Genomic DNA, 17,132 nt, shown 5'->3' on the forward strand with positions numbered 1-17,132 from the left:
GCTGTTATTGAAAAATATCCCATTTCCTAATCCTAATCTGAACAGCAATAAAAACTTTTTACAGAGTAACTTTTAGAAATGTTAGGTTGTTGAAGCATGGTGGAAAATGAGGATTTTCTGCTTACAAAACCTTTAGATGTAAACATTTATGATATTTTTCATTTAGATACTTACTTCTGATCATTTTAAACAGATATTTACACTCCATGGTTTGGATTAGCAGGTATTGTAAAGATAGAGGATATGCCTTTGTTTCTAGTCTAACTAGAGTTTAGCTATTTAAAAAATGCATAGATAGGATTATCACTTTTTGGGTTGAGAATCTCATACACGTCTGCAAGAAAACAAGCAAGCTCAGAAAGCACCAAGGACTCTTTATCTCATACATGTTCATTCTTGATAAATCAGGATTTTGGTTATTTAGCATCATGTCCCAACCAAATTAATTGATGTGTCTGCAGTAATGTTACAATGCTGTGCATTCCATTACCACTTAACTCACATCATTGGGTTGATGTAGACCTTCCATGTAGTAAAACAACCATACCTAAAAGGAAGGAATATCACAGAGCAGGCTTTATGTATACACATTAATTTGAAAATCCTAAAATCATAGGTGACTTGGGAATAATGTCCGCTCTATAATTTGTTTGCTTTCACATTCCCTAGTTCACTGTGCCCTAACTGAAAGGGAATGTAGGGATTTCTTGGAAAGAGCAACTATTTAGTTCTGCCCTGGTTTTAAAGAGGAATTTCTCCATGGAAGTTGTTTCTATTTCACTTACTGTAGATCAGAAGGTATCACCAGGGGTGGGCTTCAAAAATTTTAGCAAAGAATTCTCTGCCCTTGGCCATGGTGGTCGTGGCCTAGTTGGCTTCCTGCACCATAGGGGGGGGGGGGCATTTTTGCCCTCTCTGGCCTCCAAAGGCTCTCTGAAGCCAGAAACTGGCCCATTTCTGGCCTTCCTGAACTTCCAGGAGGCCCGTTTTTCACCCTCCCTGAGCCTTTGCATGCGTCCTGCATTTACCTGCATCCAAAATGCGCCACGTGGGGATTCCTGGGGGGCGAGGGGGCAGGGCAGGCCAGCGAGGAGTGGGATTTGCGGGTTCTCCAAACTGCACAGAATTTTAGCTAGGGGCTCTTCCGAACCCCTGCAAACCCCCAGCAGCCCACTCCTGGTTATCACAGCCTGAGCAAACTGTCCTCTGATGCTATTTGTGAAGCATCTTGACCAATTCATTGCTGGGAAATGGAAATGGTGTTAGTTGGAGTATGGCAAAAAAGAAGAGTCCAGAGTTTTGCAACACCTATGTTTTTAATATTTATATGATTATCACACACTCTATTGATACTCTTCAATATCTTCATTAACGACTTAGATGAGGGAATAGAAGGGGAACTTACCAAATTTGCAGATGATACTAAGCTGGCAGGAATAGCTAACACCCAAGAAGATAGGCTCAAGATCCAGAGGGATCTTGACAGACTAGAACACTGGGCCATATCTAACAAAATGAAATTCAATGTAGAGAAAAACAAAATCCTACACTTAGGCAAGAAAAACCAAAAGTACACATATAGATTGGGTGAAACCAGGCTCAATAGCAGTAACTGTGAGAGGAATCTTGGAGTCTTAGTGGACAACCAGCTAAATATGAGCCAGCAGTGTGCAGCACGGGCCAAAAAAGCTAATGCAATCCTAAATTGTATTAACAGAAGGATACAATCAAGATCAAGGGAAGTACTAATACCACTTTATAAAGCCTTAGTAAGACCACATCTAGAGTACTGGATCCAGTTTTGTTCACCACATTATAAAAAAGTTGTTGAGACTCTAGAAAAAGTGCAGAGAAGAGCTGCCAGGATGATTAGGGGACTGGAGGCTAAAACATACAACGAACAGTTGCAGGAACTGGGCTTGGCTAGTCTAGTAAAGAGAAGGACCAGGGGAGACATGATAGCAGTCTTCCAATATTTGAGGGGCTGCCACAGGGAGGAAGCTATTTTCTAAAGCACCTGAAGGCTAGACAAAGAATTCTTCCATCCAAAGAATAATGGATGGAAACCGAACAAGGAGAGATTTAACCTGGAAACAAGGAGAAAACTTTCTGACAGTGAGAACAATCGACCAATGGAACAGCATGCCCTTGGACATTGTGGGAGCGCCATCAGTTGAGACTTTCAAGAAGAGATTGGACTGCCATTTGTCAGAAATGGTATAGGGTCTCCCGCTTGGGCGGGAGGTTGGACTAGGTGACCTACAAGGTCCCTTCCAACTCTGATTATCTGTTAAATCTGTTAAATCACAGGTGCAGAAATAGGTAAACGTTGTTCCCAAGAATAATGGCTCTGTTGCTTTGAAAGATTTACAAGGGAACAACAAACTGTGAAGTTATGGCTTTCATTTCCCTTCGTATGGTACTTAGCTGACTATTGAATTGTTGGCAAAGCGAAAGTAGAAATTTTTATTTCCAAGAATTATGCTGCTTCTTTTACTAACAACACTTGTTTCGGTAGTGGTTCTCCCTGCTGCTTTCCATGTTAATTGTTTAGAGCATTACGAATAGATGATCTTATGTGTCAGAAAAACTAGCAGAAAATTCTGTTCTCCTAAGGCTGACATATCTACATTAGGATAGTTCAACAGCAAAATTATTGTAGGGGTTATATTTTTTTAGAAAATGTAAAATCCAGCTCTCATTTCTAAGTACAGGTTGTCCTCCACTTATGACCACAATTCAACCTCAAATTTCTGCTGCTAAGCAAGGCAGTTTTGTAAGTAAATTTTGCCCCGTTTTACTTTCTTGCTGTAGTTGTTAGGTGAATCACTGCAGCTGTTAATTTACAACACAGTTGTTAAGTGAATCTGGCTTCCCCATTAACTTTGCTTGACAGAAGGTCACAAAAGGTGATCTCATGATTCTGGGATTCTGAAACCGTCATAAATATGAGTCAGTCACCAAGCGTCTGAAGTTTGATTACATGTCCATAAGTGTGAAAAATGATTGTAAATCACTTTTTTCGCTGCTGCTGTAACTTTGAGTAATCACTACATGAACTGTTGTAAGTCAAGGACTACTTGTATATTGGGATTGTATATATTTATAAATTTGTCAAGTTTATCCATTCTTCTTCTTTTATTGAAATCTTTAGTTTTCTCTCTTGTCCTATTATTTAAAAAGAAAAAGCAGAAAAAGCATTTTTCCCTGAGGGAAGAATTCTTTATAATTAATTCCAAAATCTTATTTCAAACTTATTTAAACCCATAGTATATTTGTAGCTTTCTAAAACTGAAGTGTTAACTAATCTTCTGCTGTTTATCTTAAGCTTGTAGCTAAAACTTTCTTTTGTTAAAAGTATTGAAGACAGACTTACTTGATGCTTTCAAACTTGCTGATCCAAAGTTTTCTAATAGCTGATAAGTAGTTGACAAGCAATTCCTTCTGTGACTTAGTATCTCCTTCCAAAGGAGCCAACTGTAGTTTGAGCGAGATGACTATTCCGTCATCTCTCACTGCTCAGGACCTGCTGGAGACCACTATTTTGCAGTCTCCTTGCATGGAGCACTTGTGGGCAATCACTCCGCTGTCCAGAGAGGTTTAAAGAGCTGGTCTACTCATCAGCTCTTCGTTCTTCATCACAATTTTCAGCTCTGCTTTTCACGGAGTTGTCTTCAGTCCATTATTCTTCCACTGCAAATCCCAGACTAAACAATAAGGTAAAGGTAAAGGTCCCCTTTGCATATACGTGCTAGTCATTTCCAGCTCTAAGGGGTGGTGCTCATCTCCGTTACAAAGCCGAAGAGCCTGCACCATCTGAAGACGTCTCCATGGTCATGTGGCTGGCATGAATAAATGCCAAAGGTGCATGGAATGCTGTTACCTTCCCACCAAAGTGGTCCCTATTTTTCTACTTGCATTTTTACATGCTTTTGAACTGCTAGGTTGGCAGAAGCTGGGACAAGTAACAGGAAATCACTCCATTACGTGGTGCTAGGGATTCGACCCACCAAATTGCCGACCTTTCTGATCGACAAGCTCAGCGTCTTAGCCACTGAGCCACCGCATCCCTATAGACTAAATAATACTCTTTCTCAAAATACTTATATTAAATAGGAGGATATAGTGGTGCCATTATATATTTGACTTAATTGTTTTTCATTGAAACAGATGGGTGACAGGTGACTGGGAACCTTGCAGCAAAAGTTGTGGGAAAACAGGATATCAGGTGCGTTCAGTACGATGTATCCAAACATTGCACGACAACACAAGCCGTTCTGTCCACACCAAATACTGCAGCAGTGATCGTCCGGAGGGCAAGAGGGTTTGCAATCGTGAACTTTGCCCTGCACAGTGGTGGATTGGACCCTGGTCACAGGTAAGCAGGCATTTAAATAATGATTCCATTTATACATTTGTTTCAATTGAAATAAATGGAATAGTCTCTGGCCCTTCAGTGGCCCCTTATCTTGGATGTACAAAACGGAATGTAGAGATGTTATGCAGTGGTGGGATTCAAATTTTTAACTACCAGTTCTGTGAGCGTAGCTTGGTGGGCATGGCTTGGTGGGCGTGGCAGGGGAAAGATACTGCAAAATCCCATTCCCTCCCCACCCCGCTAACCTGCTTTCCAGCTTAGTTCTCCTGTGCAGGGCAACAAAAGAAGACTGGGACTCGGCAGGCAGAGAATGGATGGGGATGGGGCCAGTCAGAGGTGGTATTTGCCAGTTCTCTGAACTACTCAAAATTTCCGCTATCGGTTCTCTAGAACTGGTCAGAACCTGCTGAATACCACCTCTGATGTTATGTTTATATAACAGCATGACTCAGCATTTGCCTTAGAGTCATCTGGAAGTTTAGAATGTTGGAAGAACAGTAACAATAGTGTGATTGTTAGCACTATGTAATGGTGCATGTGAGTGTGTATGTATAAAGATGAACGATATAAACCAAAAATGCATTTACAAAAGAGAATCGGAAGCCCAATTTTCTTTGTTTGCTCTCCAGTGTTCTGTAACCTGTGGTAATGGCACACAAGAAAGGCCAGTTCTCTGCACGACAAGAGAAAATATCACTGGCTTTTGTAAAGAAGATAGGCCGGAGACAACAAGACTCTGCAGGCTACCTTCATGTTCTAGTGAGTGTACACATTTTAAAAACTCTGATTCCTTGAGTCTTCTGGAAAGGCAGGGAAGGGTAAGGGCTGAAGTTGGGAGAACTCCTTTGTGAAATGCCAACAAACTGTAGAGATTCTATAGTCACATTTACTATTTCACTTCTGTATTGTCACAGTAATCTGTCCCATATTCCTAGTATTAACAGCTTTATCTTTATTGCAGCTGGAGAAGAAATTTGAGAAATGCTTCTTAAAGAAGTCTGATTTGGGGAAGGGTGACTCACTATAGATGATTTTTTTTGTGGGGGGGATGCTAGCAGGCTGGTATAAAATAATAAAGAAAGCCAAAGTGTTGAGAATCATTCTTGGCAAAAATCAAAAAACATTGTTTCTTCTCTGTCGATGTTTTTCAACCTTGACAACCTAAAAATGTGTGAACTTCAACTCCCATAATTCCCCAGCCAGCCATGGGAATTGAAGTCCACATGTCTTCAAGCTGCCAGGGTTAAGAAATGTTGGTCTATGAATTATCAGAGGATCACACATAGTGGTGGAATTCAAATTTTTTTTACTGCCGGCTCTGTGGGAGTGGCTCGGTGGGCATGGCAGGGGAAGGATAACTGTAAAATCTCCAGTCAGAGGTGGTATTTGCCAGTTCTCCGAACTGCTCAAAATTTCCACTATCGGTTCTCCAGAACTGGTCAGAACCTGCTGAATACCACCTCTGATCACACATCATTTTGGAAACTTTGGTAGTGGAGACTAGATACTGAAATTAGTCGATTATCACATTTTTATTTTTCCTCACTACTTTTTTTTTTGTTCTCTAGTTTAGGGGTCTCCAACCTTGGCAACTTTAAGACTTGTGGACTTCAATTCCCAGAATTCCTGGGAGTTGAAGTCCACAAGTCTTAAAGTTGCCAAGGTTGGAGACCTCTGCACTAGTTCCTTGACTTCTTTATCTTCCAGTCTAAACCCACAATGGTCCACAATTGTCCTCTCTAGAGTTGTTGCAAGCCCTGTTCAACTCCGTCTCTCTCCTACTTGTTAAAAAATATACACTTTCAAGGTTTTAATTGCACACCTAACAGCCAGAATGTGTGAAGAAACCCTAAAATGGAAGTAAGCTTCTCTAAAAACATTTATTCACTATCTACATTTGTACCGTTAGCCTTTCTGAAAGCATGCCACATTGTGATACATTTGAACAGCAGGGCTTAAATGATTAACTTCATTAAAACTAAAAACACTGGTGTTTTTCTAAGTACAGTTTTGGCTTTCAAAATAGTTTCCTTTTTGTGATTAGAATGGGGTCTATTAATTCAGCTTTTGGATTGTAAAATGTTCCTTAAAAGCTACAAAAAAGTTCTCATATTTCCACCCCTCTTTCCAAATCTTTCTTTCTCCTTCAGAAAATTCATCAGATACATCCAAGAAGACCTATATGATACAGTGGCTGTCAAGACCGGACACAGATTATCCCATCCAGAAAATATCTTCAAGTAAAAGACCCATTTATAATTCTGCCTTTGCTTTTAGCTGCATGCCACATCAAATGTGGACTTTGCCCTCTGCTCTATTCTTTTTCCTATACGGAACATTTTCTTGAATCTTCAGAGTTTTATCTTGAGAGGAATCTTTTCCCCCCCCTGCACTGGGTTGCAGTGTCCAATGTCTTACTTCTCTGGAGATTGAGCAGCCCTTCATTGCTGCAGTGGAGGTCGTCAAGGGGTTGGGGTGTGTGAAGCAGAATATCTGCAGTTTGTTGTAAGTTCTCTAAAAAGTGAGCTGGTGTCGGTTTGCTTGTTGGTTAGTGGTGGTGAAAAAAGGCTCTTAACTGGCTCATGATTTGAGTTCGATGGTGAAACTGACAACTTATTGTGAATGTGATCGCATCACAATAATGACAACTTGTAGTGCTAAGGTTTTCCTTTCATCTAAAGGTCCTCTAACTCATGGGAGATTAGGTAGGTCAATGTTTTTGCAGGGTATTCAAACAGGACAAAAGCACCCATTCCATCTTTCTTTATAGTCTCATTGCTTCTCAATCCATGTGTCACGATGGCTTTAAAACGTGTGTTTGTTATCATGAGAAAAACTTATTCTTCAGGAAGATGGGACTTCTTTTTATATATAGTCCATCAAATGCTGCTGCTACTATATACTATGCTTCAAAGGAATTTTCGTTTGGTTTATATTGATTTCCAAAAGTAAAAGAACACATTTTTAAATCAGAGTATACCTAACGTTCTTTTTTTCCTTTGAAAAAGCAATTAGAAAAACAACATGGCAGAACATGTACTTATGCTACAAGTTGTGATGTGCAGTATTGTAATATTGTTGAGACAATATGGCATTGACACACAGTGTAATGTCAAAAGTTGTTCGGCAATTACTTCTTTATTCATCATTACATTCATCAGTCTTTTTTCACCATATGCATATTTGGCTTGACTGTTCAGTTTTTCTATTTGTGTGTGTGTGTGCGTGCATGTGTGCGTGTATGATCTATAGATGTGTGTCAACTGGCAAGCATAATTGTGTGAACTACAGAATTACCTCAATTTTTATTGATTTGTTTTATTTTGCTTAGGGAAGAAGAAACTATGTTTAGAAAAATGCCTTAAACTTTAATTGCATTGGCATTAATCTCCAGTTCCAGCTTTAAATACAGTGTACTGGTATCTTGAATTGATATTCATGTACAGAGTGTTTTACTTGAATGATTAAACACTGGAAAGAAATTTGCACAGTCCATGTATGAGGGGGGAAAAAAGGATCATTACCAAATTGGATGGAGAAAAGTATTTTGCAATTCTTAATTTGTTTAATTGCAATTTATTCCTTCAACAGGCTTTGTGTTGAAGATCTAAAATATATTCTCCATGGACCACTCATGTAATATCAAAGAATAGAAAGGCATTAGTCCTGGGGTATCATAACAATTTTCTTGCTCTCTTTCCACTAACATTTGAGATACCTTACAAAGGTGACCCTGTGGATTTTGGCAATGTAGCACTTCAAAATGGTCATTATCATGTGATCACATATTTAAATTTTGCTGTTATTATTATTTCCTGCTGCACCATGTTATCTGGCAACATAAAGGCAAAGACATGTTATCTGGCTCTAAATACTGTTATGTAAAATAATTGGTGTATAACTGTTATCAACTTACTTATGACTGTTAGTTACCTTTCAATAGACAACTGTTAAGTGATGTTTGACAATATGGGTGGCTCTAGAGAATGGTGCAATAAGATACCTGGGCATTGTGCGCAGTTCTATATGCACTTTGGTTTATCAGGGATATTTTATCAGTGTTTTGTATGTATTTAAAACAATATTAAATATGTGCCAATTCAGTTTGCTGTTCAATATTTTCTATCAGGTCAGTTGAAATGTGTACCAAAGTGATTGTACAAATAACTATTTTTTTCTTACTGCTGAGTTAAAGAGATAACTTCAAGTCTGTCATGCGTATTACAAAATAAAAGATTAAAGTTCAGCAGGTCTGGTAGTTTTGTTGGAGGAATAACCACCTATGTTTATTCTGATATATGTACAAGTCACTAGCTTAAGACAAACAGCTTAAAGACTTTTGTACGTTAGAATAAGAATGTTAATGGTAGATTTTGTGCGTGCAAATGGCTTGCAATCCAGGAAATGATTGATGCCAAAATGAATTTGTTACATCTTTAAACTGCCACAAATCTTGATGCTCCATGGCTAATTGCCCCACCCCACTAAGGAAGTAAAGACAATGTCTTTCTATAAACTCTTAATTATAAATGAAATGTATCTTAATAGCATCTTAGGAGTCATTTCACCTGACTCTGTATTTAATCTAGACATTTTGCATATTTTACTATGAAAAAGAAGGCATTTTTCTAAAGCTGTTTCAATAGGCACCTTGAAGCGAAATGTTTCTTTAATTAGTTTGAAAATTACGCTTAGTTGAAAAATTAGTTTTAAATATATCTGGGGAAAAAAATCAAATATAAGTCATTATTGTGCCATTTTTACATATGTAGACATATTTAGCTCTACAATTGCTAAATTAATAGTTTTATATATATAAAACATGTGATCTCTGGCCTAAATAATTCAAGCAATTATTTCCCTTGTGAAACTGAACTAGAACTATTTTATAAAATCAGCACAAAATCAAATGACAGCAACAAAAGGTATTTATTTGTTTATTTCCCATAAGTATCTGGAAACTTTAACATTGTTTCATAATGCTGCTGTACTGTTATATTTGTAAAAGTACTAACATACGTTAGATTGATATGTTTGTGAATTAAACACACTCACGCCCAATATTTTAGATGATGAGTAAAGAAAGAACTATTATACATCTTTTCTGAAGTCAACAAATATTTCTGAACTGGAGTGGGCTCTGATTTGCAATGCAGTTAAAAGGCTATCGTCCTCTAACCCAGAGGTCCCCAACCTTTCGATCACCAGGGACCAGTTCCATGGAGAAAAATTATTTCATGGACTGGAGGGGCATGGTTTTGCGTGCTACCTACATCCTGTAGTTTGGGGCTTCGCTTGTTTGTGTGGCCTGGTTAATGGCATATCATAGACCGGTGCCAGTCCATGGACCGGAGGTTGGGGACTCCTTCCCTAACCCCTAGGCTCCCCTATCTGCATGGATCTTCCTTCTAAGGGCCTGATGATGCTGTCATACTATCCTGATTGTTATACATTTCCCAAGATGCATTTGAAATTTCTTTCTTCTGGAACACAGAAACAACACTATGGTGAAGAGTTAGCTTGCAAGCGCACGCACACACATGCACGCACACACACACGCACACACAGAGCACAAACTACACTCCACAACAATTTTAACAAGGAAAGATTGTAGCATGTATATCCCAGATTGTTTAGGCATCAAGAAATTCACGTGGTATGTTGTTGCTCCTAGAAATTAAAGTATGTGTATCTGATTGGACATTCTTCTTGTGCTAACTATAGTGGAATGGTTGGAATTATATAAGAATATTGCTCTATGCTTCACAGCTGCTATAGTTTCCTTAGTGTGTTTTACCATATGAGAAATTTCAGTCCTTGTTTAAAATATGGTTCCTGCAACCTGCATTTACTTCTACTTAACTTAGTTTTCAGATTGCTCATTCTCCCTCTCTCTGCAATGCATACTTAGAAACCTAGTTTGAATTTCAATATTTATTTCTTATGTAAACAAGGATGCTTGAAACCCCCCCCCCCCCATGCTTTATAAGCAATGGGGAGCACTGACATTTCTTCAGTATAAATGATCCCTGGAGTTATCCTGTTCAAATTCCAGTAGGGTAGCAAAAATGAATTGATAATGAAAGCAGCAAGGCCATGTTGCAACCAGATGTAGTATGAAATTAAATACCACGTTAACTGTGCATCGAAATTAATATTATCACCAGATGGCAATATGGATGTGTTCCTTCTCTTCCCATCTGGACAGATAATGCTGCAAAACTCAGAGCTGGTTTTGCTGCATGTACACAGGCACTTGGTCTCTATATTGATCTAGCATTTCACGCTAACCTCTCTCTTCCTTGGCATGTTTCTTCATACAAAGAGATGACATTAGCACATCTCTCCCTTGTTTTCCTTTTTTAAAACTTTCCACATTTTGAAGGCATGATTAGGCACACATAGATGTTGAGATAAGCGCACAAATTATGCAAGAGAGACAGTACTAGTTTTCAGAAGAAGTGAAGTTTTTGAACTTGATGGAGTTTTTGTAAATGTTCAATTCTCCTCCATGACTATGAAAATATGTACAGGTAGTCCTCAACAAAATGACCAGTTACTCAACGGCTGGTCAAACTTATGACAGACCTCTCCAAGTCTGTCTCCCAAGTTCTTAAAACGTACAACTCAGATTTGAACTTCCAATGGCCTCCAGCTCTCCCACAGCCACATGACAGTTTTTGGTGGAATTTTTTTTTTTTTTTGCTGGAAACGGGGGTTTACCTCTGGTTTCTGGCAAAAATGCCCATTGTGTACAATGGAGTCATGTAACTGCTGTCATATTCACTTACAAGCACAGTGATTCACTTAATGTCCACTGCAAAAAACATTTCAAATTGGGTGCAGTCGCATGGTGACATGCTTAACAACTGGCTTTAATTCAGCTGTAATTCCGAGCTCAGTTACAGTCATAAGTTGAGGATTGTCTGTATTGCCTTCTCTTGATGCATCAGTTCCTACAATGGAGGATTCATCATTTATCTAAATATAGTGTTAAGTGCTTGTTTTAAAAATGATGTGATCTCAGTTATATACTGAACAACCTTTTTCAGAAAGTGAGACAATCTGTTTAGAGAACTGCCTTGGTTCTTACCTTTAAGTAGTTCCTGATGGAAGGCTACCTGGTAGCATTCTAGCAATGTATAGAAACTCAGAAAATGGTGCACTCCTAATAGACAAAAGATTCTGTACATATGCCATTTGGATAATGGCATCGTATATTTTGGGACGGGGCAGTGATCAAGATGCTGGGCTTGTCACCTGGAAAGCTGGGCAGCCCAGGATCGAGCAATGGGGGTTAGTTCCCATCCTCACCCTGGCTCCTGCCAACCTAGCAGTTTGAAAGCATGCAAAGCATGCATTTGATGGGAATGTAACAATGCTTCATGATGTCATGCTGGCCACATGACCACGGACAGTGTTGGCTCAATGGCCTTGAAACGGACTGGAACACCACGGCTTACAGTTGTCAATGACTAGCAGAGTAAAATCCACAGGGACTCTTTTAGCTTCTTATGATATATTATAATAAACCAATAGAAGCCAAAAGGATGAAGCCCAGTGAATGTGCTTCTTTGACAGCAATTTATCTTGATGTCAGGGTAAGAAAGAAAAAAGAGAATAATTTCAGCTCAGTGCCTGTTATTATATAGCCAAAACAATGCCCAAGAAACCTGTAGAAAAACAGTAAACTCTACCCTCCCCATCCAAGACCAATGAAGATTTAGCATGCTCAGTGATTGTATAATTCTCAGTGACTTGTGAAGGTACTAGTTGAAACTTTCATGACAAATAGTATGGTGAATGGAATCTTTCAATGTCATCATTGCCAGTGTATATTTTGCTCCAGTTGTTAGTAATAAAACAACAAAATAATAAGTCAAACAAGTGCAAGTATGCTGGTGTGTGATCTGTGCTAGGCCAAACACAGTAAGAGGGTTCCTATGGTCAGATTAACAGAATGCATGAAAATCAATGAGAAAGCTGCTCCTTATATAAATAATTTTCATTCCACGGATGTACCATAGTCAAGACAAGCTGTTGACATAAGCTTAGGAAAATCCAGCATGTAACTGGGTGGTGATCCAGAGGACAGGTGGTTCTAACAATATAATCACTATCATGCCTAAAAAGTTGTCTCCTGTCTAATTTCAACGTGTGCATTTGGGGACACACAAACGTACATCACTCAGGAATTGTCACTTTGTTCCCATATTCTCTAAAAATTAAATCAATGCATGAAATTTGTTTTATAGCTTTAGATCACTGCAAAAAACATGAGAGAGAGCTTTGGTTAAAAGCACATATAATACCTTATTTATGCAATGGCCTCTTAAGACCCAAGCTTACTTGACTAGGTTTGGGGTGTATAGCATAAACTTAAATGTATTTTTCTCTTCCAGCAGAACATTGCAAAGGAGACAGATCAATGTTTTGCCGTATGGAAGTTCTCCACCGGTATTGTACCATTCCTGGATATAATAAACTGTGTTGCAAGTCTTGTGGTATGTATGCTAATGAAACAGAACATGGCAACTCAACAGTTAATGATATTGAAGAGGACTTCACTCCCACCCTTGCAACATCTGTTGAAGATCACATACCACATAGAGCAACAGATCTACCAGATGTTGCTATGGTAAATATCTCCAGTTCTAACGTGACCATAGAGCAACCAGAAGGCAACACACTGGATGCACCCTATAAAATTCATGAGATGGAAAATGAAGTGCCACAACACAACATCATTTGGAGGAGGAGACCACCGCATGAAAGGACAAAGAACCAAAGAATTCAGCAGCTGATTGCAGAAAAAAGGAAAAAAGGAATGCTCAGGGAATTGCGTTAAATTGAAAATATATATTTTCTCTCTTATAGAGATGTTACAGTACTGCAGTAATGCTCATGCCACCCTAGAACCTAATTTTTTTAAATAGTGGTGCTATTGGCAGAAATGCCTAATGCTACAGCTTGCAATAAATAGACATGTAGGCTTATTTAATTAAAGAAAAGATAAATAGCATAACAAATATTAGGGTTACAAATATCCACTGAAAACGGTACAATAGCACCATAGCTTAACAGCTATGCAACAATGCTACATACAGGTAGTCCTTGTTTAAAGACTGCCTTGTTTAGCAGCCATTTACAGTCATGACCATGATAAAAAAAAATTACTTTACAACATGTCCTTATTTTATGACTTTCACAGTTCTGCAAAGGAAAAGAATTGAAGTAAGATCACAAGCATGGTTGCAGTTTCACTTTGCTTGATGAGTTGCTGATCCCAACTGTGGTCACTAAACAAGGACTACTTGTAGTAAATGTCAGCAGGGTTGTTTCTTTCTAGTTTCCATCTTGCTCCATCTCTGCGTATGTTTGAATCCAATGGAATCTACCTGGGTAATACTATTTTTATCAGCAAAAGAAGTCTAATCTATTGCCAAAATATTAAATAAGCCTGCAAAAAACTTCCTATAGAATTTCAGTGGCAAGGAAGTATGTGTCTGGTTTTTTTTTTTTTAAAAAAAAACTGATTGCCATTTATTTGGACAAGTCAAATTGCTCCATGTACAAAAGCTTTGATATCCATTGTACTGAACTCAAATATGCCCGTCTTTCCATTGAATTCAGAGGTGCTACCTCCATACTCAGGGATGACAAAAAAAAAGCCTGACTGAAGTGTTGAGGAATTAATTCAATCTGATTTTGGGAGCCAAGCCATAGAATCGCAATAACCACTTGAAAAGCACACTTGGTGATGTTATGATGTTACCGTACAAAATCCAGCTGGAAAATAATGTTCTTCAGAAACAGTAAAAGAACATTTAAAAAAAAGAGTTATAAGGCTATCTCTGTACAACTATCAAAGTTTCTCATCTCATTCATGAAGAAGTAATGTTAGAACCATAGATGCATAAGAGTGTGTGCGTGTGTGTGTGTGTATACACATACACACAAAACAACTAATTCCCAATATATTTAACAGTTTCCCTTTCGTTACCTTAAAAATGACATGCTGATGACTCTTTTGTAAGGATTCCAGGAACTGCACCCAACGTTTCATGGGTGTCACAAGGCTGTGGACCTCAAGATCTATATCTCTGACCAAAGGATTGCAAGTCCTTTCCATCACTCTGTGACTTTTCAACTTCTTACTTAGACACCAAAACCCCCTTCTTATTTATGATATACCAACTCCTGTATCATCTTGATGAAGCCTGAAGGAGATACTTGGTGGCATCATCAACCAAATGCCATGCTTATACACTTGAATCCAATCTCAAATATATTAATGGCAATAATTGTGTGTTGCTGTTGTACCAGTCTTGTCATTTCTCCCCTTCCCATGAATTCCCACAGTAAGGTAGATGACCCACGTACTAAATCTAATTCCACTTTCAAAATATGGCTTGCACTGTACATTTAAAGAATTACATTGTAATACCTCTTGTACATGTTTTAATATACAAATATGTTTTCTAAAAGTGTGCTTACATCACAGATGTTAATTTGGGACTCCGTTCAATACTTCAGACAATAATCACTCTGACTCAGAACGAAAAGAGGCTGCCGAGTTTGATGCAGACTTATTCGAAAGCTAGAGTCAGTATAACTTCTCATTGAGCAGCTACAATGAAGATTAATATTTTGTTACTTTTTGCCAGAAGTGATTAACTTTGTAGGCACAGTAGAACCCTCTAAGGGTGAAGCCTATTCAGTTTCAAAAAGAGATGCAGTGATGTTCTTTTGTTTGTTTCTTAGTGTCAACATTGACAAGCAATATCTAACATTCATTCTTGTTTTGTTTGCAGTCTTACATAAAATGCAAGTTTAAGGTACTTGTCTAAACAAGTACTTTGGTTAGATGATACCTCATAAAAACAACTAATGTTCTCCTTTGGCAAATATTTTGATTTGGAGATCTCTTTAAAAGCTCACAATGAGCACTTCAGTAGTTTCCAAATTGCAATAAGCAAGGATTTCTACTTGGAAGTGCCCCTGATGAAGTCATTCTGTGATTAGAGGGGAGATAGGTCAGTCTCTTAACTTTGGTCGCCTTTCCTTCTTTTCCCCAATTTGTGAGCTTTCTGGTGGTTATGGAAACAAAACAGTAGATTTTGCCGACAGCCTCTGTCTCCAGCAACACGAGACACTCATAAACACTCTTGCTCAAATTGACTTCTCTTGCATGGATCTTCTCTGACCTTAATCATAGATTTGGCCATGGTTTGGAAGTTATCTGGATTACATGTGCAATCCTCATGACCCCGTGAATCACATTTTCAAAAACTATTTGAAATTAAATTGTATACATTAACTCACTGGAAAGATAGCTTAAATAATCCTAGTGTTTTTAAATAATCCTGCTACTCTCCTTCCCACCCCCAAATATCTGCATTTCATACTCTTAAAAGCTTGTGGTAAAATGATTGCATTTATTCAAATCTTCATCATCTACATGACTGGATTTTCTTTTTTATTTCAGTTGGTGCTTTTTGTCTAAAGAAAGTGTAGCTTTTGTTTATTTTCTACATATTGCACATATCCACTGGGGTAGTGAACAATTTGTGCTATCAGCAGGTAATTGGGTCTACTATATTGTTGCAGAAGGGAACAGATGTCATTATGCATATAAATGCATGACGATACTGAATCTACCTAGATTTTAACAACCTCAGTTTGTCAGCCCTTTGAGTACTGGTTTCCTCTTGCACAGCACTTTCTGAAAGCATGCATGGATATCAACAGCATCATGGGTAAACCAACCTCTCACTTGGTTTAAAGAGAGAGTAGCATTTATTCATGGGTAACACCCCACCACGAGAATTTTTTTAAGTGAATGTGAATATAGCTTTGCTTTGATTATAGACCTTTCCACCTGCAAACAAAAGCAAGCAAGCAAAAACATTCAAAGCCATTTTGGAGTAGGTATCAGCATAAACTGATGGCAGGTTTAAAAACAGCTTACCTCAATGGTTGGTGAGAAAACCCAAGGATAAACAAATAGTTTGCATGCTATTCTCAACAACTGATGATTGTTTCATTACATTCCTGGACATTTCCCCTGTTGATTGAACTGATATACTTGTTGTCTTTATCTGAGCAATGCATACAAAAGAAATCTTTTGCTGTTCTTTTTACACTCGGAACCTAACTGAAGAAGCACCTGTATTACTGCAGATTTTAAATAAATAATCACTGAAATCTGCTGTTTGTTTCTTTGTTTTTTTATATTAGTTCTTTGGTTGGCTGATATTGTGCCTTCCTTCTAGTACCTGAAGGGCCCTTACTCAAGGATCTCCATTTTATTCCCACTATAATAAAGTTGTGAAGAAGACCAGGCTGAGAGAAAATGGTTGGTTCAAAGTTTGCTTAAACAGACCAAAGTTTTTGTTCAGCATACCACCTATATCACGGGTGGGATGCTACTGGTTCTGCCCGGCTCTATAGAACTGGTAGCTCTGAAGAGCAGCAGAGACCGAACTGGTTCTGTGTTTGCTGCTGTTTGACCCACCCACCTGCCCAGGCTCTTACCTGTCCTTTATTGCCTGCTTTTTCAACCTCAGCTGCTTTGCGTGGCATAGCTGAGGTTGAAAAAGCAGGAAAAAAGAGGCTTTTCAAACACTGCACACCTGCACGCAGCGCTTTTCATCTCTCTCCAGAGCACACAGTCACCGAACCGGTAGTAACACCAGTTGAATCCCACCCCTGACCTATATATAGGGATTCACGTTATAGCCTATTGAATGAG

General features: G+C 38.5%; 1 protein-coding gene across 2 annotated transcripts in view; it reads left to right on the forward strand.

Annotated features, from left to right (window-relative positions):
• ADAMTS2 (ADAM metallopeptidase with thrombospondin type 1 motif 2) overlaps positions 1-16,590 on the forward strand; it is a 301,090-nt gene extending 284,500 nt beyond the window's left edge. Inside the window, exons 19-22 of one of the 2 annotated variants that reach the window (XM_026696557.2) lie at positions 4,171-4,378; positions 5,008-5,137; positions 6,529-6,618; positions 12,781-16,590. In XM_026696557.2, the coding sequence (XP_026552342.1) occupies positions 4,171-4,378; positions 5,008-5,137; positions 6,529-6,618; positions 12,781-13,226 (874 nt within the window). In that variant the 3' untranslated portion in view covers positions 13,227-16,590. The remainder of the gene's footprint in view (positions 1-4,170; positions 4,379-5,007; positions 5,138-6,528; positions 6,619-12,780) is intronic. The other variant, XM_087924326.1, reaches the window with a different exon arrangement.
• Positions 16,591-17,132: the final 542 nt, after the last annotated feature.

Source organism: Pseudonaja textilis, chromosome 2, assembly GCF_049901715.1.
Source record: "Pseudonaja textilis isolate UNSWEBS1 chromosome 2, rPseTex1.2, whole genome shotgun sequence".
NCBI classification, from domain to species: domain Eukaryota; kingdom Metazoa; phylum Chordata; class Lepidosauria; order Squamata; family Elapidae; genus Pseudonaja; species Pseudonaja textilis.